The following is a 24,952-nucleotide window of genomic DNA, read 5'->3' as shown; positions in this document are numbered from 1 at the left end:
ATCTGGGGTGGAATCTGATTGGCCATCCATCAGCAGATAGAGCTGGGTGTCATCTGCATATTGGTGACAACCCATCCCAACCTCAAGCAATCTGAGCAAGGGGGTGCATATAGATGTTAAACATCTTTGGTGAAAGAATAACTCCCTGCAGTACACCACATTTAAGCTTGGAGTTCTGCTCGCCAAGAGCCACCCTTTGTCCTCGACCATGGAGAAAGGAGGAAAACCTCTGTGAGGCAACCCCTTAACTCCAATGTCATTAGATCTTAATCAACAGTGTCAAATGCTGCTGAAAGTTCTAACAGTAACAGAAGCTCTGTCCCACCTTGATCCAGATGCCTTCTGAGGTCATCTGTGAGGGCAACCCAAAAGAGTTTCCTTCCCATGACCAGGGTGAAAGCCAGACTGGAAAGGGTCAAGGATAGAAGTATCCTTCAGGAATGTTTGAATCTGCTCTGCCACCTTGTCCAGAAATGGAAGATTCAAGACTGGACAGTAATTGGCCAGGACCATAGTGTCCAAAGATGGCTTTTTTAAAAGCTGACACACCACTGCCTCTTTGAACCTAGCTGGGAACATCCCTGATGACAGGGACAGATTTATAATGACAACCAGAGGCATCCAGACATCAGCATCACCTGCTTTAACAAGCCAAGATAAGCAGGGGTCCAAAGGACAGGTGGTAGGCTTCACTGCATCCAAGATCCTGTCAACATCTTCCATAGAAAGTCCACTGAAGTGGTCCAAAAAAGGTTCAGAAAATGGACAATGGGCTTCTAGTTCTCATCCTATATCAATTGTGGCTGGGAGATCCTGGAGGAGAGTCAGGATTCTATCTGCAAAATAAGTTGCAAAAGCTTGGCAGCCAATGTCCAGTTCCCCAATCTTTTGTTTTTGGCACAAAAGTTAATGATTGAATTGTTAAATTGAATAGTTAATGATTGAATTGTCCTAAATAATTGGGCTGGGTGCGATTTTGCAGATGCAATGGAGACCACATAGAATTCCCTCTTAACAGACTTCACTGCTTTCTCATAGACCTTGTTCTTGGCTCCTCATCATAAGAATGCCGCCACACTTGCTCTAGCCATCTAAGTTGCCACTTTATCCTCTTCAGCTCCAGGGTATACTATGGAGCTGCTTTGGCTTGGCAGCAAACAGGGTACCAGGGAGTGATGTCGTCACTGGCTGTAGAGAGCCAGGAATACCAGTCCTCCATTTGCTCACCTAGCAACCTACCATACAGGCCAAGGGAAACCCCTGACCCTTCCCTGTCCGGATGGGCGAGCCCCCCAGCCCCCCGCAGTAGCCAGTTTATACTGGCTACTGCCAGACAAGCGAAGGCCGGGAATACCCCCAAGTGACACTGCCGCCCACCCAGGAGTGGCCTTCCAGAGGAGGGAACCCTATAGCGGGCACCATTGCAGAGAGCTGTACAGCCCAGCTGCCATCCAATCCCACTACTTCCCCTGAAACAGGGCAAACCGAGAGTGCTCACCGGTTACCTACATAGTCCAAATCAAACTCCTGCCACTAAAGTTACCAAAATCCCAGCCTCAAAGCAGCAATACAAGGTAGCAACAAAACACATCCAAACCATGGCAACAAAACACATCCAAACCATGGCCAATCAGTTGAGATGAAAAAATTCCTACCTGGCTCCAAAACATGGCGATCGGAGAAGCCTGTACTACTGAAGGGTGGGAGGGTGGGCTGAAAGCGCCCATGATCTGTGCCCCGGGAGGCATGGCTGGGCTAATAAAGCCCCACTCCATGCCCCCCCGAACATCCCCGGATGGGCTGAGGTCCATTTGCCTCGACTCCATCCGAGGTGGCAAACACAGCCCTCGCCCTATGCCGCCAAGCAGCGGTGCGGGCAGGAAAGGGCCGGATTGCCCCCCCCAGTTGGAAGAACGAGACAAACACAGTATATTGCGTAAAGAAACAGGGCAACTTTATTGAACAAACATGGCATGGGGCAATCTAAAACTACCGGACAGGCCAAGGGAAACCCCTGACCCTTCCCTGTCTGGATGGGCGAGCCACCCAGCCCCCAGCAGTAGCCAGTTTATACTGGCTACTCCAAGGCCAGGAATACCCCCAAGTGGCACTGCCGCCCACCCAGGAGCGGCTTGCCAGAGGAGGGAACCCTATATCGGGCACCACCACAGAGAGCAATACAGCCCAGCTGACATCCAATCCCGCTACTTCCCCTGAAACAGGGAAAACCGAGGGTGCTCACCGGTTACCTACATAGCCCAAATCAAACTCCTGCCACCAAAATGCCAAGCCTCCGCTTAGGCACTTGGGCCCACTGGTTGGCCCAATGTCAACCACAGCCCCAGCCATAATTCAAACAAAAATGCCCTGTTACCTTTCACGGACAGGCGGACACAGTCCTGCTGATATAGGTCCGCCAACTCTGACCTAATAGCAAGGTGAGGCAGATAAATACCCAGGCTATCACACAGCGCCTTCTTAATCGCCTTATTAACCTTGCGCCTAGCCCTTTCCATCCCAGCAGGGTCCCAGGCCGCTCTCCACAACCTGCAAGGAAGGATGGCGGACCACAAAATCAGCACCTCAGGCCACCTGCTCTGTATCATCCTGAGGTCTTCAATCGCCTGCAGTGAAAGGGCCTTCCCCTTCAGCAAGCCAAGATCATTACCACCAAAGTGGATAACCAAAACGTGAGGTGGAGGACCATTCCTCCCTCAAAACAAGAGAGGCAGGAGCCTGGCCCACCGAAGGCCACGACGCCCCTGCCACTCGACCGCAGTCCACTCGCTGAGCCCCAATTGTGATTCTATTGGTGAATGCCAAGCCTGGTGGGCCACCAAAACACCATGCTATGGCCAGCGATCAAAATCCTCCTTCTCTCACACCGCACCACAGCACCTAAGAAATAGAAAAGAACAAAGTGAACCACAAAACACAAGAACAACATATCAAACATCAGCCTGTTGGGTATCCAAAGGGAGAATGTAACCCTTATATGCCGAGGACTCACCCGCTGTATGGCTGGTCCTGGATACCCCATGGCGGCTGCAGTAGATGCCGCACCAATGTGAAAAGAGTGAGTCCCAAATCTGACACCACCCAGACCTAGCCTCACTAAGGCCCTGCTGGTGATGGTCCAAAACTGCAACTTGGTCAATGGTGACCGGTCTTCATGACAAAATAAGAGACCAGCCTCATCACCCCTTGCTGCAATGTACCTCCTCAGGGTGATCACAGGGCAAATTCCCGGGTCTAAACACGGACCCTAGGTGATAACAGTACCCCTCTGCTTCTGATCGGTCTTAGACCATCGCACCTTAATACATAACCCATCACCCTCAATTTTAAAATCCCTCGACTGAAGAGAACGGCCAGAAGAGTCATGGCACAAGCTAACCACTAGCTCACTAACCCTGAGCACCCCGAAAAAGGCTGTCATAGCTGCAGCATGGAATAATAACGCCTCGAACTTTGAGGAACAAACTCCAGGCCACACAGCCTGCAATCCCCTTAAAACAGAAGGCGAAAAGGGTTGCCGAGGGCCTTGCTCCCAGGCCCAACCCTCCAACATTTTACAAAGCCTAAAATCGCCAGAGGCATCCACAAAACCCTTTATTTTACTTGTAAATGCCAATACTGCCAACTTAGCCCTTATGGACTTAACTACCAGCCCCTTACTTTTCAAATGGACGCAGAACTGCATAAGGTGCACCGCTGGAATGGGCCAAAGCCTGCCCAGCCGTACCTGTTCCCTAAATGCTTGGAACTGCTTAACCGAGCAATTATAGGCCTTCCTGGTACTGGGTGCCAGAGCTAACATCATTGCCCGGTCAGCCTCAACTCTCCAAGCCACCACATCTCTGGGGGCATCCAGGCCAGCAGGAGGTCGGCTTCTGGTGCGAGCTGTCGAAATTCCTCCATCTGCCAGCGAGACAGAGCGTGTGCCACACCGTTGCACACATCTGGCACATGCTTAGCAAGAAATAAAATATTCAGACGTAAACAATGTAAAGTGAATGCCCTCACCAAACTCATAACCGGAGCAGATTTAGAAGTCAAAGTATTAATAACATGAACTACAGCCAGGTTGTCTCACTAAAAATGCACCACATGATTGGCCAACTCGACACCCTACAACTGAAAAGCTACAGCTATTGGAAAAAAACTAAAAAAAAGTTAGGTTGCGACAAAGTTCACTGCCCAACCACTCCCTGGGCCAACTTTCCACACACCTATGCCCTTGAAAGTATACCCCAAAACCAATGGACCCAGCGGCGTCCGAGGTAATCTGAAGCTCCGCCTCAGTTCTCATATCCTCACGCCAAAAGGAAATACCATTATATGAAGACAAAACCTGCTCCCATACCTCAAAATCTTGTCGCATTTCACTGCTGATGCTTATCTGGTGATGGGGCAATCACAACACCCCCATGGCGTCACACAGTCGCCTTAAAAATGCCCTCCCTGGAGCCACCACTTTGCATGCAAAGTTGAGATGGCCCACAATCTGCTGGAGCTCCAGAAGGGAAATCTTCCGCTTACCTTTCAGAAATGCCAGTTTCACCCGCAGGCCCCTGATCTTCTCAACCGGCAGCCGTGAAGCCTGCCGCACAGTGTCCAACTCAATACCCAGAAAAGTCAAAACTAACACAGGGCCCTCTGTCTTTTCATGCACCAGCAGGACCCCAAGTTCCTCACTCAACCGTAAAAAAGACTGAAGCAGCCGGGCGCACTGGCCCGACTCCCACGGGCCCACAAACAAAAAATCATCCAGATAATGAACTGAATTAGCAGAGCCCGACCGTTCATGCAGGACCCATTCCCAAAAAGTACTAAAACGTTCAAAAGCTGAACAGGAGATGGAGCAGGCCATCGGCAAGGCCCTGTCCTTATAGTATTTACCGTCAAACATAAAACCTAACAGTTCAAAGTCATCTGGCTGCACAGGCAGAAGGCGAAATGCAGACTTAATGTCACATTTTGCCATCTCCGCCCCAAACCCACAAGTCCGTACCACTTTGACCGCCTGGTCAAAAGAGGTATACCTAACTGTACATAGGAAGTTGGGAATGGCATCGTTCACCAAACCCCCTTTGGGATAGGACAAGTGGTGAATCAGCTGAAACTCACCCAGTGCCTTCTTGGGCACCACACCCAAAGGGGAAACCTGCAGATTCGGAACAGGGGATGCATCAAAAGGGCCTAACACCCGGCCCTCCTTGCACTCCTTCCTGATCTTATCCCTCACCACATGCTCCATCCCCTGAATTGAACGTAGATTCCTTGCCATACAGGGTCCTCTAGGGGCCTGAAAAGGGATCTTAAACCCAAAAAGAAATCCTTCTTACAAATACTCCCTGTCCCCGGCCTTCAGATACTCAGCCAAAAGGTCCTTAATTACCGTCAGTTTCATGGGGATGGGACCCTTTGTTAGCTGATTGGGTATTCCCGCTGCCACCTGACCGCTTACCAACAGGTCTGGGCTTGGATTTATTGCATGCCGACAATGCATGTGAAGCCCCACACAGCGGGCACTCATGCTTATTCTTGCAGGTTTTTCTGTTGCAACCCCCCTGCGACATGTACTCCCAACACAGCAGCCAGGGTTGAACCCGCTACCGGACCTGTCACCAGTATTAGGCTTCACCGGAGACATAAGTTGCAGCCACAGCTGCTGGTTAATCTGGTCCCAAGGAATTGCGGGGTTCAATGCTGCCCTCATACGGAACTCCTTTTCATACTGTAACCACGCAGCACCCGCAAAGTCCGTATAAGCCTTGTAAATGATGTTGCAGTACTGAAATAGCGGAGCCGCCCGTAAAGGCTGTGCTCGCGCTATTACCCCCGCATAAATCAAGAACCCCGGTAACCCGTTGGCCCAATTCCTCTCAACCTTTCTAGCTAGAAGTGCCCTGTGTCATTCTGCATCTAGATCATCAACTCTGTCCTTTCTTGGACACAGCTGTCCTGCCCATGTTGTTGTTGTGGTTTTACCCAGGATGCTGGATTACTTTAAGATGTTCTATGATGGGTTAATTTTGAAGACTACTGGAAAATTGCAACCAGAATCTGTCAGCTCAGTTATTGGTAGGAGAGTTGCATCACTTGTTTGGCAGGACTTCAGAGGGACTTTGGATGGACCTTCAGGGAGACGATAAAAGATTGGAGAGGGCAAAATCTATTTCTGTTACCTCTTGTGTGTCAGTTTACAGATACTGGACACACAAGTGGCACTCTGTAGAGAGGTGATTGTGACCTCATCCCCCCCGCCCCTCTAATTATGAAAACTACCAGTTTCTGGCTTGTTGGGAACTGATTTACAGGATCTAATTGAAAAGTCAATAATTCTCATAGATGATAAATTATAGGAAAACTCACATTTCTTCATCAGAACTTCATTTGGGGAAAGACGCTTCTCTCAGTATTTTGCATGCTTCTTCTCTATTCAATTTATGGTGCCTTTCCTTACTCTCCATGCTTTAAAGAGAGAGAAAATAAATCACACCTGCATACTGTAGTTGATTTAATCTTTTCTCTTTTCAGCTCTCACTCAGCCAGTTCTGGTTATTAAACTTAAAAATGTGCTCTTGGAAGTCCTCACAACTATGCACATCATCTTAATGTAAGTTACGTGTCTCTTCTTTGCTATTCCCCCATGGGTCAGTAATAATTCAGCGCTTGCACAGAGGACTACATTTACCTTTACCTTTGCCCTCCATCACAATAAGAATATAGTTAGAGTCCAGATTCCCCACTTTTAACTGACCTTATTGAAAGACTGGACACATGAAAGGCATAAATATGTTACTTCTTAATACACAATCAACTTTTCATACAGACAGACTGCTGTTGATGTAGTGGACTGATGAAAATTCTATCATGCCCTTCAGAGATGCAGATGGATAAGGAAAAATGAAATGAAATTATGTGATAGATGACAACATTGTCATTTGTATTTGGCAGGGATGTTTGGTCAACAGGATGCTGCTGAAATTAGTGTTGCTGCTGATGTGGCCATGTCCCATAGTATGTGAGATTAAGTCCATCAACTGCACCATCTACAATGATCCTTTTCCTATCCCTCACCAGTTTTATCAGTCAGGGGATGTACTCATTGGTGGGATGTCCTCTCTAGCTGGCTACCCAAATGACCTTCTGTCTTTCAGGGAACACCCTGCAAGAATGGTGACTGATGACCCTATGTAAGCATTCTTTTTCTTTTTTATAACTCATTCAGATCACTTGTGGTTGAGACAAGAGTGTTGAGTGCCATTTTTTTTTATTTTTTTTACATTTCTGCATGCAGAAAAGAATTCCAGCAGACTCTGGGGTCGTCATTTACTTTGCCTGTGTTGACTCACGTTGTGTTTAATAATTGTGTGGATTTAGGACTTTGCCACATCATGGTCTACTTAGATAACTCCCCCTGTGCTATCCCCTTGCTATGGTCAAACCAAATTGTCTGAGAAAAGTGACGTCAGGTAGCCAGTAGGAGAAAGACTAATTTTGAAATGTGGCGTGACTTGAATATCCCTGAATACTTATATTTTCCATTTCTATCCTCTGTTGTAACTATGCCACACGTCTCTCTTTAGAAACCTATTTTTATATCCTCACACTACTTTTTCCTAAAGAGATTTGAAATTTGTGAACTGGTTGCGCAGAATAGGCACAAAAATGTCTTGTGTATTGAAATTCTAGCAGGTGTGTTTCTGAATCTACTGATATCTGTTCAGTGCAGCTTACCTCCTGGCAAGTTTTCAGAGATGGCAGTTGAAATCATTTCAAAATAAGGTTAAATATGTGTATGCATTAAGGATTAAGGATTTGGATATGAAAAGGCAGATGATTTGAATATAAAAAAATGGGTATATCATTATAAGGAAATTGCATGGACCAAAATAGATGGAAGTAGCATACAACTGCACCCCAAAAGCAAACACATCGATGTCATCTCATGGAGCCATACTTAGTTTCCACTAAGATGGAAGAAGATATTGGGCAGGGAGGGAGGGAAAACACAAGCAATCTTCCCTTGTGGCATTAAAGTGTATTTCCATTTTATTTGCAAAGCTTATCAGTTGTGTTTATGGCAAAATAACTTCTGTTATAAATGATCAGGTAGACACATACACAAAAACCATCTTTAGATATTGCAATCTTCATTCTTGCAGGCTACTAACAAAACACTATCAGCAGATCTTAGCCTTGGCATTTGCTATAAAAGAAATAAATGAAAATCCAAGCTTCATAGCCAACATCAGTTTGGGTTTCTACATCCTCAGCACTAGTGATAATGGAAGGATGACATATAAAGCTACTCTCAACCTAATTTCTGCACACCAGAAGCTGGTACCCAACTTCAGCTGTGCTACACGGAAGAAACAGATAGCACTTATTGGAGGGCTTGTCTCTAAAATCTCTGCTAAGATTGCCACCATTCTGAATATCTACAAAACTCCACAGGTAGGCTGCATACATGGAGATATGGAAAATACACTGTGCTAACATGCAATTCACCATTCTTCTTTAATCCTTTAAGAAAAAAACCTATTAATTATGCATTTCCTTTCAGCTCACTCATGGATCGTTTTCCCTCACAGAGGATGACAGAAAGCAATTCCCTTTTGTGTATCCGATGGTTCCTAATCAAGCCTATGAGCACAGGGGAGTTGTCCTATTACTGCACCATTTTGGATGGAATTGGGTTGGTCTCCTGGCTGTGGATGATGACAGCGGACACAAGTTTTTGCAGACCATAGAACCAGTACTGACTGAGAATAGCATTTGCGTCGCTTTCACTTTCAGATTAACCAAAGACTCTTATGTGGAAGAATTCACACAGTCGTTTTTAACGCAATGGGAAAAGTACCTGGTTCTCTTGAACAGAGAGGCTAACGTATGTTACGTATATGCTGAACCACCAGCCATGATAGTATTACATTCAATCTTCTTTCAGGCACCCATGTTTTTATTACCTTTACCTGGTAAGGTGTGGATTACTACATCCCACTGGGACTTTGAGGCAGCTTATGTCCAAAGGTTTTGGGATATTCAAAGTTTTCACGGTGCCCTGTCCTTTGCAGTCCATTCCAATCAACCACCCGGATTCCAACAATTCCTTCAGACCATAAGACCTTCTTGGGATGGAGGAGATAGCTTTATCCAGGACTTCTGGGAACAGGCTTTTGGTTGTTCATTGGTATTATCTAATGAGGAAGAGGAGGAGGAAAATACAGAGATGTGTACTGGGGAGGAGAAACTAGAGAAGCTTCCTGGGGTTCTGTTTGAAATGAAGATGACAGGTCTCAGCTATAATGTTTACAATGCTGCACATTCAGTGGCACATGTCTTAAATGAGATCCACTTATTAAAGTCCAAACACAGACGACTGGCAGGTGGAGGAAAGCTGGATTTCCAGAATGTACAGCCTTCACAGGTATCTCTATGCTCTTAATATTGGTCATGACATCATCCAATGATAGTCAAAACATTTCTTGTTAAGGTCATTCAAAGCTAACGTGAAATTCCTCTGTGTCCTCAGCCAAGGGTCCCTATTCGCATGCACACTATGAAGGCCTGTTCTATTCCTGCTTGGCCAGTATCACATACCATTTACACAAATACGATTTGTGTAGCATCCACTCAGCTTCTTAAAGCCATTACCTTAAACTGCATTGCCTTCCCAATACCCTAGCCAGCCTTTGCTACAGTTCTCAGAGTCATGGTATGCCCTATTTGCTCCTCCCCTGTCCTTGGCATTTACAGACATTTTCTCAGCAGAAAGAAGATGTGTGGTTGGAAAGGAGGTGATAATGCTGACCATAGGGATCTCAGAGCAGATACGCAAGTCTGGAGCAAGAAACCAGCTATAGTGGTGCAGGAGCAGTTCTCTGGTATGGTGGAGATCAGGGGACACACAGATGAACTCAGACACCATTGTGGTATTTAAGCAGCTGTCTTGAGTACACTTGAGTCTAAAGATACCAAGTATCAAGGAGGGGCAAGAGGACTTTCCATGATTCTGAGGACTGTGCAGCAAAGGCTGATTGGGGCAACTCAACTAGGCTTCTTTGGACTCTCGAACATTCTCCTCACTCACTCAAGAGTACTCTAGCCAGTTTCTTGGAATTAAACAATTTTATTAGTAAAATATGGTAGCAAATCTATATCAATATCTTACAACTTAAAATAAAAAATTTATCTAACCCATATCTTACTTTTCTCCCACCCCTCCCCCCGTTATTTGACCCCCACCAGTTTTATTTACTTAAAAAAAGAAACAAATATTAAAGGTACCTTTAACTATTAAAAAACTCCAAAGTTATATTCTTCTTTTAAAACTTAATCATGATCAAAAATTGTCCAATATCCTTTTATTTTCCACTCTTTTTCTACGTATCTTCTGAACTTCTTCCACTCCATCTTAAAAACTTCCAAATCATAGTCTCTTAATATTCTTGTTAATTTGTTCATTTCACTCCATGTCATAACTTTTATAATCCAATCCCATTTCTCTGGTATTTTTTCTTGTTTCCACAACTGTGCATACAATGTCATAGCGGCTGAGAGCAAGTACCAGATTAAAGTTCTATCTTCTTTTGGAAATGTTTCCATTTGTAGTCCCAACAGAAAAGTCTCTGCAACTTTGTTAAACTCATATCCCAAGATTTTAGAAATCTCTTGCTGAATCATCTGCCAAAACATTTTAGCTCTTTCACAAGTCGACCACATATGGTAGAAAGAACCCTCATGCTTTTTACATTTCCAACATCTGTCTGGCATCTTATTATTCATCTTTGCCAATTTTTTAGGAGTTTTATGCCATCTATACATCATCTTAAAACAATTTTCTTTAATACTTTGACATGTTGCGAGTTTCATAGAGTTCTTCCACAAATATTCCCAAGATTCCATCTTATTTCTTTATTTACATTAATTGCCCATTTAATCATTTGAGATTTCACTACTTCATCTTCTGTAGACCATTGTAAAAGTAATTTGTGTACTTTTGAAATTAGTTTATCATTGTCTCCAAGCAAAACTTTTTCCCTTTCTGTTTGCTCTTTCCTTATTCCTTCAGTTTTAATGTCACTCTCTGCCAAGCTCTTTATTTGTTGCATTTGAAACCAATCATATCTGTGACTCAATTCTTCAGCAGTTTTCAGTTCTATTTTTTCACTTTGTATTTTTAACGATTATATGACAACCACTTTTCTTCACCTATCTCAGCCGTTATCTTTATTACTTCAGCTGGCACTATCCATAAAGGACTTCTCTCATCTCCATATTTCTTGTATTTTGTCCATGTATTTAATAAGTTGCTTCTTATATAATGGTGAGAGAAAAGACCATCCATCCTCTTTTTTCCATAATACAAATATGCACGCCAGCCAAATTTATTTCCGTGACCTTCCAACACTAGAAGTTTTTTGTTTAACAGCGTTATCCATTCTTTCATCCACACTTAGCAAACTGCTTCATGATATAATTTTAAATCTGGTAGTTGAAATCCGCTTCTCTCTTTTGCATCTGACAGAATTTTCATTTTAATCCTTGGCTTCTTCCCAGCCCACACAAATTCTGAAATTTTCCTACGCCATTTATCAAATTGTTTAGCATCCTTCACAATAGGAATAGTTTGAAACAAATACATTATCCTTGATAGAATATTCATTTTAATTGCAGCTATTCTGCCCAGCAATGACAAATTAAGCTTATTCCATTGTAGCATATCTTCATCCATATTATGCCATATCTTCTCATAATTATTTTTAAACAGATCAATATTTTTCATTGTTATCTCCACCCCTAGATAATTTTCATTTCTTCTGTAAGATCTGCATTAACACACAACCTTTGTTCGGAGTATATTGCTTTTATCATTCTTATAAAACTTTCTCCCAGCTCCATTTTTTCCATTACCCCGAACATAAAGTCCCATCTTAAATTGTCAAATGCTTTCTCTGCATCTGCAAATAATAATACTACTTTTTTTCTGGATGTCTTTCATAATATTCTACAATATTTACAATAGTCCTAATATTATCTCTTATTTGTCTTTTGGGAAGAAACCCTGCTTGATCTTCCATTATAAAATTTATCAAATGTTGTTTAAGCCGTTCTGCCAAGATTCTTGTAAATATTTTATAGTCATTATTTAATAACGAAATTGGTCTGTAATTTTTTACATTTGTGGCATCTCTATCTTCTTTAGGTATCAACGGAATGACAGCTTCTTTCCATGTATTTGGTACTTTCCCTTTTATTCTTATTATATTCATCAACTTCTGCAATTTTGGAATTAATTCGTCCTTAAAAGTTTTATAATATTTAACTGTATATCCATCTGGCCCAGGAGCTTTTCCATTTTTCATTTGGTTGATTACTGCTTCAATTTCTATCTTTTTAATTGGATCATTCAAAACTTTTTGCATATTTTCAGTTAGGGGTTTTATTTTTAACTTCTGTAGATATTCATCCATCTTCTCTTTCTTTATTTTAACACCTTTAAACAGTTTGGCATAGTACTTGAAAAATTCTCTTTTTATTCCCTCTTGAGTAACCACTTCCCTTCTATCTTCCACAATTCTGCTAATAATTCTATTTTCTCTCTTTTTCTTCAAATGCCAAGCCAAATACTTTCCCGGTTTATTTGCTCCCTCAAATGATTTTTGCTGAAGTCTTTTCAAACTCCATTCCACTTCTTTATTCAACAAATGTCTCAATTGAGTTTGTAATATTGTAATTTCCTTTAAAATTTTCTTTTTCCCTGGTCTTTTTCTCAGCTCCCCTTCTTTCTTTTTTATTTCATTTTGAATGTCCAACAACTGTTTTTCTTTTCTTCTCTTGTCTTTATTATTCAAAGTAATCAACAATCCTCTCATTACTGCTTTATAAGCATCCCAGACCGTCTGAAAATCAATATCCTCTTTATCATTCACTTGGAAAAAAGCTTTAGTTTCTTTGTCTAGATATGTCACTGTTTCTTTATTCTGTAGCAAATCTTCATTCAGTCTCCATCTTCTCAATTTCTTGGACAATTTTGTAATCCACATTATTGGGTTATGATCAGCCCCAATTTTAGGTAGAATCCCTATCTTCTTTGTTACAAGACTTAACTCTTTAGTTCCCCACAGCATGTCAATTCTAGAAAAACTTTTGTGTCTTGCTGAAAAAAGGTATAGTCCCGCACTTCAGGATTAAATTTCCTCCATATATCTTTTAAATCTTTTTTTGTTTAACCAATCCAAAGAAAGACTTTGGAAATTTCCCTTCTTTCCCATCATTTTTTTTCCTCCAGATCTATCCAATGAGTTCTTAACTGTTCCATTAAAGTCTCCCATTATGGTTTAGTTATTGTTAATATTATCGTTATAGTTGATGTTTGTAAAATTGTGTTTCTTATTAATTAATAAAAAATTTAAACTGGAAAAAAAATACTTGATCATAGGTCAGTTCATCAAATTTTTGTGTAATGTCTTTGAAAAAAGCATCCTTTGCACTGTTAGGTGCATACAATCCCAATAACAATGGTTTTTTTCCATTTAATATTGTCTCCACTGCTACAAATCTTCCATCTTTATCTTTAAATACTAATTTTGGCTCCAAATCTTGTTTGATATATAAAACCACTCCTCTTTTCTTCTGTTCAGCTAATGAAAAAAATTCTACTCCCAATTGTTTGTTCCATAAAAATTTATATTCCTTTTGTTTAATATGTACTTCTTGCAAACATATTATATGTTTGCAAGCCAGTTTGGTGTAGTGGTTAAGTATGCGGACTCTTATCTGGGAGAACCGGGTTTGATTCCCCACTCCTCCACTTGCACCTGCTAGCATGGCCTTGGGTCAGCCATAGCTCTGGCAGAGGTTGTCCTTGAAAGGGCAGCTGCTGTGAGAGCCCTCTCCAGTCCCCAACCTGTCACACACTGATCTAGCTACAGTTATCCAGTCACCTCTAGATTACACTACTGCGGGGTGGAATTCTAGCAGGAGCTCCTTTGCATATGAGGCTACACACACCTGATGCAGCCAATCTTCCAAGAGCTTACAAAAAAGAGCCTTGTAAGCTCTTGGAGGATTGGCAACATCAGGGCCTAATATGCAAAGGAGCTCCTGCTAGAATTCCACCCCTGCACTACTGTAACTCCATCTAAGCAGGGCTGAGCCAGTTTGGTGTAGTGGTTAAGTGTGCGGACTCTTATCTGGGAGAACCGGGTTTGATTCCCCACTCCTCCACTTGCACCTGCTAGCATGGCCTTGGGTCAGCCATAGCTCTGGCAGAGGTTGTCCTTGAAAGGGCAGCTGCTGTGAGAGCCCTCTACAGCCCCACCCACCTCACAGAGTGTCTGCTGGGGGGAGGAAGGTAAAGGAGATTGTGAGCCGCTCAGAGACTCTTCGGAGTGGAGGGCGAGCTATAAATCCAATATCTTCTTCTATATTACAGTTTTGTTTCTTAATCCAATGAAATGTTGCCCTTCTTTTTTGTGGTGAATTTAGTCCATTAACATTCCAAGACAATAATTTGTAATCCATCATGGTGCAAATTCTTTATTTTCTTCAAAAAATCTACTCAACTCCTGAGCATTTTTAAGTGTGACTCTTTTCTTCTGCAGTTCAAAACTCAAACCTTCAGGTATAATTCATCTGAACCTCATGTCATTGTCCCTCAATTTTTCTGACAGCTTTTTATATGTTCTCCTATCGTTTATCACTTGCCTTGGCAACTCCTTCATGATTCTCACTTTACTGCCTCCCACTATCAGTGCCTTTTCAAAATTTTTATTCATGATCCTTCCCACCATTTCCTTTGTCATATATCTTATAACAACATCTCTTGGTAGATTATTTTTCTTGGCATAAAGTGAGTACACTCTGTACATATAATCATACATATTTTTAGTCTCTTCGGGATCTTCATCTAAAAATTCTGCAATTATTTTTATTATATATCCTTTCAAATTCCCATCCTCCACTTCAGGCACTCCTCTCAGACGTATCTGAGTTTCCATCAATTTGCAGTCATGGATTGTCACTTTTTCTTGAATTTTCAACAAGATGGAATCATATACTTTCATTTTTCCTTCTACTACCTGCACTTTATTAGCTGTTTCCCCAGTTTCCTTTTTGAGATCTTCCATATCCTTTTTAATCTCTGTAATAATTTCTTCTTTCAATTCATCTATCATCTTCCTCACCCCTCTCATCATTCTGGCTTCCATCGCGTCCATTTGTTCCTGCATCTTTTCCAGTGAAAGAGCCCTTGTTCGGGGCTGCTTGGCTTCAGACATTTAAAAACACCAAAAAATTTAACTTCACAAATTTTGGATTTAACTGTCAGGTTCAAAAGATTAGGACTTGCTTTTTATAATCAGCTTAATTTCACCTTCCTCGGTGCTTCCTAGACCAAGATATAATTTTTTAAAACTTTTAAACCCTTCAAAAAACAACGGAATTTTAGATCTCACCAATTTTCATTTTGACTATCAGATTCAAAAGACTAGGACTTGCCCTTTATGGCAAGCCCAATTTTGCCGTCCTCTGAGCTCCCAAAGTCCAGATATTTATTTTTAAAGTTTTTAAATTTTCCAAAATGGCGGACACAACTTTTTATAACTTCTGGCAATTTCTTTTCCCTTTTCAAAATTTCCGAGGACCACACAAATAATATGACCAATAGTTCTTATCTTCTTACCCTCTTTTCAGTTTTTTCCAACAATTTATAGTGTCCCGAATTATTTTTATAACAATGTTTTTAATTTAGCCTCCCAGCAATGGCCGCCGATGTTTCTCAATGGTATATATTCCTAGAGTAGGTTTTCTTTCCACTACTTCCTGTTTCTGTTACCACAAAGTCACAAAGAGATCTCACAATACTTGACATATTTCCTGTCTTGCTCAGATGTGCTGCAGGTCTGTTCCAGTATGACGATGTTGCTTTTACTTCCAAAACCGCAGTAGACAAAACAATAAATTCCTTCTCGCTTTTTAGCAGTTTTTAACACTGTCCTTTATATTTATAAAATCCAAATTTCTCCTCTTCCTTCCCTCTTCTTCCAAGCTCTCTATATTTTTTCCCACCTTTTAAATTTGTCCCTTTAAGCTATAAATAGTTCCGGAATGAAAAAATAATCTTCTGTACCTTTTCTTCCAATTATCCAAGTTTCCACTGATCTTTCAAAGCTTTAGATGTTTAGCAATGTCCAAGAAGGTTAGGATCCTGACGAGCTTATGTCAAATAAATGACTCTGGGCACTTCTGCAGACGATGACTATGCAACTTCCCCTGAGACCCCTCAAAACCTCAAAGAAGTCACCTCCGGGGCTCTCTTTTAGCCAAGGTAAATCTCCTTAAAGTTTTTTGTGCATGTTTTGGACTATTCTCTAATTGAGAAAAGTAGGCAGTAGGCATTAATTTGCCTTCCACTACCCCGAACAGAAGTTCCAGCCTGCTCTTGTTATGAGAGACAGCTCAGCTCGGCATTTTTCTCCCTCGGAAGTCAAGCAAGAGTACTCTAGCCAGTTTCTTAGATAGCACAAGGGTGTTTCTGGGTTCATCTGTGTATCCCCTGATCTCCATTGTACTGAAGAGCTGCTCCTGCCCCTTTCTTGCCGTCTTGTTGCTCCGTTCTTTGCCAGTCTGCTCTGAGATCCCAGTTGTTGCCATTAACACCTCCTTTCCTACCTCACATCTTCCTTCTGGTGTCAAAATGTCTGCCTCCCCAGCTTTTGCTGTGTTCCATAGTCCATTTCTTTGCTGCCACCTCTAGGAAATTAGCTAACCTGACTGAAGGCTCCTCACTCAGTTCCCTCCTAAGGTTTGAAGCTACCCTTTTTAAGAACTTGACTACCAAGGCAGATCCCGCCATCCTGCCATCAGCAGATGCCAAACTCTGGGCTCAGACTTTATAAATCTAATCCTAGCTGTGGGAGAACTTTCGCTTCCAACCAGGCCTACCAGATTTTCCTTCCATTCATATCCAGTGCTTCAAAAACCAAGGGGTGCAGCTAGGCAGGCATGCTGTTAAGTTCATTTATTTCATAATCCAAGACAAGAATTAAAACAAATTAAAACAAATATACGTTGGTCACATCATGACACCCATAGTTAATATGGGGAAAGAGTTAAATAAGCATACATTTAAGATGTATAACATGTTTTAGAATTAAGTTAATTTAAGTTTGGAGGTTTTCCTCTGCCTAAGTAGAATAGGCTAAGTACAATATCTTGCCTCCTTGGCAGTAGGTTATTTATAACAATCTGCTAAGAGAAGAACAGAATAAAATTGATGTGGAATATCCAGATTTGGTGCTATAATTGGGTCAATATATTTTTCCTGAATCTCTAGACATGTCATAATTATTGCTAATCTACGGGAAATTAATGTAGCTTTTTTTCGTTTTGTTTTATGTTCTGTTTTAACCCAGATCCACAGCTTTTTAAGGAATATCTTGTTCAATAATAGTGCTGGAGACACCATTCGTTTTGATAAATACAATGAATTAGTTACAGATTTTGATGTTACCAACTGGGTTACCTTCCCCAATGGCTCATTTGTTAGAGTCAAAGTAGGAAGACTGTATCCTCATGCCCCTCCAGGCAATGAATTGAGTCTTAATGATGCTCAGATTGTGTGGCACAGAAGTTTTAACCAGGTGAGTCACAGTTGCAAGTGCTTGATAGTCTAAACACAGTCTTTTGTAAGCAAGCAAATTTATTATTTTTAAAGAAAATACATTGTAGAGACCAAACTACTCTATCTGCACTTTCCCAGGGAGATTGCAGTAATCTTTTACATACACATTTGGGGGTGGCGGGGGGAGAGACACTCTGACCCTTTCCTACCATGTTAGTTGATGTCCACATTTTCCCACAGAATTTGGAACAACCTCAATGCATTCAATGTTTTATTTTGTTGAAACATTGCATCTTCTTTTTTTAGATGTATTCAGTATTCATAGTTGCAAAATTTCAAAATTGTAGTTGCATGTTTCACCAGGCTAAGAATAACAACTGTGATCAAAAGCATAGTAGAAAAACCTTAAGGTGGGAAGGTCCACCCCTACTCAGCGAGTGACCATAGCTCAGTGGTAGAACATCTGTTTGGCATTAAGAAAGTTCAGTCCAAGTCCCTGGCATCTTCTGTTTAAAGAACCTGGCAGTAGGTGATGTGAAAGTCATCTGCTTAAGATTCTGGAGATCTGCTGCCAGACTAAGTAGACAACAATTACCTTGATGCACCCAGAATCTGGTTCACTGGAAGGCAGCTTCATATCTTTTCATGTAAGTACACACACAGTCTGCCAACTCCAAAACTTGCTGCTGTCACATTTTTTAATGGCATGTTGAATGTTGAGTTAGCAGTTTTGTCTCTTGTCAAAAGAGCTTCAGGAATACCCAATGAAACAGGTCACTTGTAAGAAGAGCCCTGTAAGCTCCAGGTGGACTGGCTACGTCAGGGGTGTGTGGCCTAACATGCAAAGGAGTTCCTGCTACAAAAAAAGCCCTGAATAAGAGTGATCATCCCTTTTTGCAAATTATATCCAAAGTTTGTCCATAAGAAATGTCATACTCCACCATTCTCACTAACATGGAAACAATGCATCTTATATTATTCTTGTTCCCTCCATATTACAGTTAGCACAAACTAGTGAAGTAGGTCTGGGTGACAGAATGTTACTGATCCCAAAGTCAACTTACAGATTCTGTGGAGGAGTGGGAACTCCAAGCTGAATATCCTTGATATAAGCCGATTATTCTAGCCACTTCACTACAAAAGAAATGAATATTCAGGGAAGCTATTAAAAGTCTTAGACCGATTTCTCACTAGGGCTTGTTCTGAGTGGAGAGGCCTTTTGATCCTGGTGCTTCTCTCCGTTTTCATACAGGTTTTCCTGGAGCTGCGAGTTGGTGTACCATTCTCCTGTAGGAAGCAGAAATCGCTTGGAAGAGGATCCTGCTTGCTGTGGAAGAGCACCGTGCCAACTCGTAGTTCCTTGGTAACTTGTACCAAAATGGAGAGAAGCCCCGGGAGCAAAAGTGCTCTCCATCTGGAACAAGACTTGTGCGAAATTGGTCTTAGTGTTGTCAGAAAAGTATTTTTCACCAACCCTGTCATTGCTGGTCCCTTCTAAGAAAATACTAGCTTCCATTGCAAATAAAAGAGGTTCATTCAACATATAATCTCTTCAGAATGGTAGATTTTTCTTCTCTTTTTCAATCCTTCCCCTTTGTCAATATTCTACAACTCTCATTTCTCCCCATTACATTCTCTGTTAATCCTTCCCACCCTATTTTTCAACCTTCCCTTCTCTGACACAATATAGGGTGAGAGCTGTTCTGCATCTTTCCTTCTACCCTTCACAACACTGGCCCTGGAGACCAAGAGAGGATTGGGTCCTGACTTCTAAGGCTTCCTGTCTTGACACATACGTCAGAGACTGACAGATGGGTGGCTCCTGATATCCAAGTCTTCTCCTCACCATGACACTAGCCTAGAAGGCTGAGATATGCACAATTCCTGACCTGTAATCCCTTGCCCCACCCCCCAGCACCAGCAAGAAGGTCCAATAGCCAATGCCATGTGACTTCTCCTTCTCCCAACTGTCTCTGACAATTCCCGCATGCCCTTTGCGACTCCCAGGCTCCCTGTGGAGATTTCTTCCCCCAACCATTGCAGGCTAAGAGACTTCTGCCCTCTCATCACCACAGCCAGTGAGCCCCTTGAGGTTCCTGATTTTCACTGCTGAGCTGCCAAAGCTTCCGCCTCCCCCCATCACTGCTGGCAATCTTGGCTCCTGTCCACTGCAGTGACCCTTATATAGGAAGAAGAGGAGGCAACTGCTTTGTGCACTCTTGAAAACCTGAGGCCATTAATTCTTAGGGTACCCATAAATGAGAAACGACTTGACAGCACTTAACACTTATACACACCCACACATGCACCATCACATTCCTGCCATTTGTGTGAGTGTGAGCTTGTAGTAACCAAACAATTTGCTCCATGTATAGTCTCTCAGGTCATCATTTCTTGACAACAGCCTACTTTTCAGAACAGTTTCTTGATGTAAATCTCTCTTTTTTCTTTACGGGCAGGTACTTCCTCTCTCTGTGTGCAATGATCCCTGCCTTCCTGGCTACAGCAAGAGAAAGAAAGAGGGAGATAAATTTTGCTGCTATGGTTGTCGTCTATGTCCAGAAGGGATGTTCTCTGACAAGATGGGTAGGAGATGTTTCGCTAAACATTCTCCTTCGTGCTTTACATCAGTGGTGACGAACCTCAATAACATAACTCATTAGCATAAGTCCCCCTTACCAGCCAAAAGCAACCTGATGAAAGAAAGGAGAACCCCGGGTGAGTGAGGCCTGCTTGGGCTGGCTAGAGATTCTGCCAGCTCAAGCAGGCCTCGCTTAACTGGGGCTCTCCTTGCCCCCCCCCCCCCCCACAGTCAGAAGGTCAGCAAGCCAACCACCACCCAAAATCAATAAGAAGCGGAGAAAGGGAGACGTGGGCTTCTCCAGGGGTTAATGAAGGCTACTGGGCATGTCAAAGCTCTTAGTGGCTGACTGGCTGCCCACCAGTGTTCCCTCTAAGCTGAGTTAGTGTGAGATAGCTCACAGATTTTTAGCCTCCTGCTCACACATTTTTGTCTCAGCTCAGGAAGAAGGACCCCCGAGCACACTAATTTATGCAGTCACTCACAACTTTAATGCCAGTAGCTCACAAAGTAGAATTTTTGAGCACAGGACTCTGCAGAGGGAACATTGCTCCCCACTCTCCTCATCCAGGGATTGTTATGCAGCTGCACCTACTATTAAATGGACAACGTGGGATGGGGAAGGAGGAGAGGGGCATCAGAAAGTTTCAGGAGCTGCTTTCCTCATAGCTCCTGCTGAATTCACGGCCTGGTTTAAATATATAGCAATTGGGAAGAACAGATAGCTACACCTGTAGTTAGGAGGGGGTGAGAAAACCAAGGTGCCTGAGAATGCAGTTGGGATCTATAAGACTAAACAAGCCATTTTTAAAAAAAAAAACAAAACCTTGTATGTATGTAAAAGCCTTTTCCTGAATCAGATCATGACTACATCGAGGCCATTATCATCAGTATTGCCAGTATTCTCTACTCACACTCACAGTGGGTCTCCAGGGTCTCAGGCAGACATCTTTCCTATAACTTCCTACCTGATCATTTTAACTCGGGATGCAAGGTATTGAACCTAGGACCTTCTGCATGCCAAGCAGATGCTCTACCATGGAGCCATGGCTTGAACCCCATCCGTCCCTAGTAGGGAGATATAAATCTGACAGGCAGAAATCAGGAAACCCATTGTCAAAGCCAACATTCCATTCTATGGAATGAACAACTTTTTGAATTAAACCCCATTAATTGCCATTGGAGCTAATCTCCAAGAAAATCGATACAGTTTATAATTTAGAGAATTATTTTTTGGGGATAGGAAAATTCTTCTAAGGCCCATCTCAAAAGCTTTTTGGAAAATCCAACACATTTTACAGAAGTGTTAGAAAAACATTTGTGATCCAATGAGTTCCTCTCCACAAAAGAACTTTCCTTCCTTCCTTCCTTCCTTCCTTCCTTCCTTCCTTCCTTCCTTCCTTCCTTCCTTCCTTCCTTCCTTCCTTCCTTCCTTCCTTCCTTCCTTCCTTCCTTCCCACCCAAGACTGACTTTATCAATTAATTACTATAGCCACAGTGGCTAGGGCCCACAATAATTTTAGAGTCCATGAAAATGTTTTAATTTTTTCTCACATAAAAATAAATTTCAGCGGCCCCCAAATATATGTAATCTTGTTTTAAAAAAAAGTTGAAGTATTTAAATTTGTATCAAGAAGAATTCTTCATATTGATATTATTATGGTGGGGGGGGGGGGGGGTCCAAGAAGGCAAACGAGTCTAGGACCCATGGAAGTTATAATGTGGCCTTTCGTACACTATGGAATTGTACTGTTGATTTATTTTCCTCTGACCAATATTGATGGTTTTTAGCCAGACACAGCAGGTTAATAATCATGTGGAAGGAAAGAGACTGTCTATCCCTCCCATCTGCCTTTCTCAGATAGTATTATAGTTGAATAAGAAAGATCATAAGAACACTCTAAGTCATGTCCTCTGGATCTTTAGTGCAAGGGAAGGAGTAACAGAGAACCTTCCTGGCTAGGCAGTGACAGTTTTCTTGACTGGCCAGCCCCATCATGTTTAACAGTAGCATTGAACAAAGCCATCACCAAGTTTGCATTGGAAATTTGGAAGGAGAAGGAAAAGGTAGTCCTCTGGAGCTAATGTATTGTATCCTCCCTGATATATGGCCTACACTATAGAAATGTTTAAGCACTTTTTTTCTCCCCATCAGACATGGAAGCCTGTATCCAATGTCCAGAGGATCTTTATCCCAGCAGAGAGAAAAATCAATGCATTCCCAAGGATATAACCTACCTTTCTTACCAAGAACCTCTTGGGAGAGTGCTAGTTATGCTGGCTATTTCTTTATCTCTGGTGACAGTTCTGGTACTTGGAACTTTCATTCAGCACAAGAATACACCCATTGTCAAAGCCAACAACCGGAGCCTCACGTATATTCTTCTAATCTCTCTCCAATTTTGCTTCCTCTGTTCATTACTCTTCATTGGGAAACCTTCAAAAGTGACCTGTCTTATTCGACAAGTGACATTTGCCATTGTTTTCACTCTGGCCCTTTCTAGTGTGTTGGCCAAAACCATCACCGTTGTTCTGGCCTTCATGGCCACGAAACCAGGATCCAGGATGCAGAAATGGGTGGGCAAAAAAATGTCACAATATATTTTCCTTTCTGGTTCCTTCATTCAAGTAGCTCTTTGTACTCTTTGGCTCAGTACTTCCCCACCCTTCCCAAATCGGGATATGAACTCAGTGCCTGGGGAAATCATACTGCAATGTAATGAAGGGTCAGTTGCCATGTTTTATTGTGTTGTAGGCTATATGGGCTTCCTGGCTGCCGTCAGCTTCACTGTGGCTTTTCTAGCCAGGAAATTGCCGGACAGTTTCAATGAAGCCAAATTCATCACTTTTAGCATGTTGGTCTTTTGCAGTGTTTGGTTGTCCTTCTTCGCAACTTACTTGAGCACCAAAGGGAAATCTATGGTAGCTGTGGAGGTCTTCTCCATTTTGTCATCCAGTGCTGGGTTATTGGGTTGCATCTTTTTCCCTAAATGTTACATCATCTGGCTTAGGCCTGAGCTGAACAACAGGGAGCAGTTAACTAGGAAAGGATGAAAACTGTAAAGTTGATTCTCTTATAGAATAGATAAAGAATTAGAAATCAAAGTTCCTAATGATCCTTGAAGGAATCCATCACAGTTTAACTGGTTTAGATGTTCTTCCTGATCTTTGGAGTGGGTTTCTCTTCCTCTTTCAACACCACTGACATCAACTGGCCTTTACAGGAATTACCCACTTCAAAGAGCAGCTCTAACAGCTTCCCTTCCCTACATTGCTATTCTCCAACTCCACTTCATAACAGTGGCTGATTCCACACTCAGCTTTCTCCGGGGCAGGCTTCCGTTTCTGGGTGGAGCAAGCTGGCGATTTCGCACCAGTTGCTCTGCGCCACCATTTTGTGCAGGGCAAATCGTGGGTTTTATTCAGAATGTAAGCAAAAGCTTACATTCTGAATAAAACTTACTTGGTCTTAAAGGTGAAATTGTCTACTACTTTGTTCCATTGCTTCAGATCAACACAGCTGCCTACTGGGATCTATCTTGACCATTGTAAATCCACTTTGATGAGATTCCTAACTGTGAATTAGCTCTGGGGCAATGTTAATCAGTATATCCATCCCTTTAGTAGAAAATGAACTGAGAGAAGTCTGAAATTACTTTGCAAAAAGCCCTCCAGTGTATTCACTGGGAGGATCCAGGTGGAACCATATAATGCACACATTATTTCTACATGGCGGTCATTTTGTAGAAAAATAGGTGGTGGAGCTCATCCAGGGATTGTTATGCAGCTGCACATACTATTCAATGGACAAGGAGGTGGAACTCTCAGAAGGAGGAGGTGGAATTCTCAGTAAGGTTCAGGAGCTGTGCTCCTTTGAGCTCCCACTGAATCTGAGGCCTGTTTGTACACCATTATATATTTTGTCCCAAACATGGACTTCAAGAGTGGATGGACTTTCAGACAGTACACTTAAAGATGCAGGTTGGGTGTGTGTGTGTGTGTGCAGTATGTAGGTAAGACATGGATGTATGCTTGTGCTCTGAATCTACTCAAATACATGTTCCACATTTGTATTGTTATCTGCTTTCTCTGGCCATGAAAGAAAATACTGATGATGTTGAAAACAGGATTTTTACTATGGAGGTATTTGTCAGATTGCACATGTACCTCCACAGATGCTAGTTCCGGGTATTGGTTAAAGAGGGTTTTTTTAGTCCTGTGTCCAGATCCCTTCCAATCAACGATGGACTTCCTGGTTTAGGAATGATGAGAGGCCAATTGCTCCAAGACTGGATGAAGGCCATGGAGGACCACAGCTGGCTCAGTCTGGGTGAGCAAAACAGATGCATTGCAGACTGGCTTGGAAGTTCCTTTACTCACCTCTGGGTTCTGTAGCTCTTCATAGTTTCAACAGAAGAAAAAAATATCATCATGTATAAAAAATTATATGAATTTAACAGCAAACATACCAATTCAGTTCAGCAGAATATTAGCTTATTTAAACCCTTTTACATCAGCACATATACAGATAACAATAATTATAACTGGAAAAATAAAAATACATATTAATTAACAAATAAAATTACTTATGGATATTTATTTATTTGGCTTATGTTCTGCCCTTTCCCATAACGGGGTCAGGGTGGATCACAACATGAACTGAACAAAAATTTTAAAAAACCCCTCCCATGTAAATTTAAAAACAATACAATAAAATTAGCAAATCAAAACAA

General features: G+C 42.1%; 1 protein-coding gene across 1 annotated transcript; it reads left to right on the top strand.

Moving 5' to 3' along the window:
* Positions 1-5,999: 5,999 nt before the first annotated feature.
* LOC132583107 (vomeronasal type-2 receptor 26-like) lies at positions 6,000-23,273 on the top strand. The gene is made up of 5 exons (XM_060254775.1): positions 6,000-6,087; positions 6,544-6,622; positions 8,175-8,466; positions 20,098-20,224; positions 22,375-23,273. Exons 1-5 carry the CDS (start codon positions 6,000-6,002, stop codon positions 23,271-23,273), a joined length of 1,485 nt encoding a protein of 494 aa, XP_060110758.1.
* Positions 23,274-24,952: the final 1,679 nt, after the last annotated feature.

Source organism: Heteronotia binoei, chromosome 15 (assembly GCF_032191835.1).
Source record: "Heteronotia binoei isolate CCM8104 ecotype False Entrance Well chromosome 15, APGP_CSIRO_Hbin_v1, whole genome shotgun sequence".
NCBI lineage: Eukaryota > Metazoa > Chordata > Lepidosauria > Squamata > Gekkonidae > Heteronotia > Heteronotia binoei.
The sequence above is the reverse complement of the archived record's forward strand: the minus strand, read 5'-3'. Positions and strand labels throughout refer to the sequence as shown.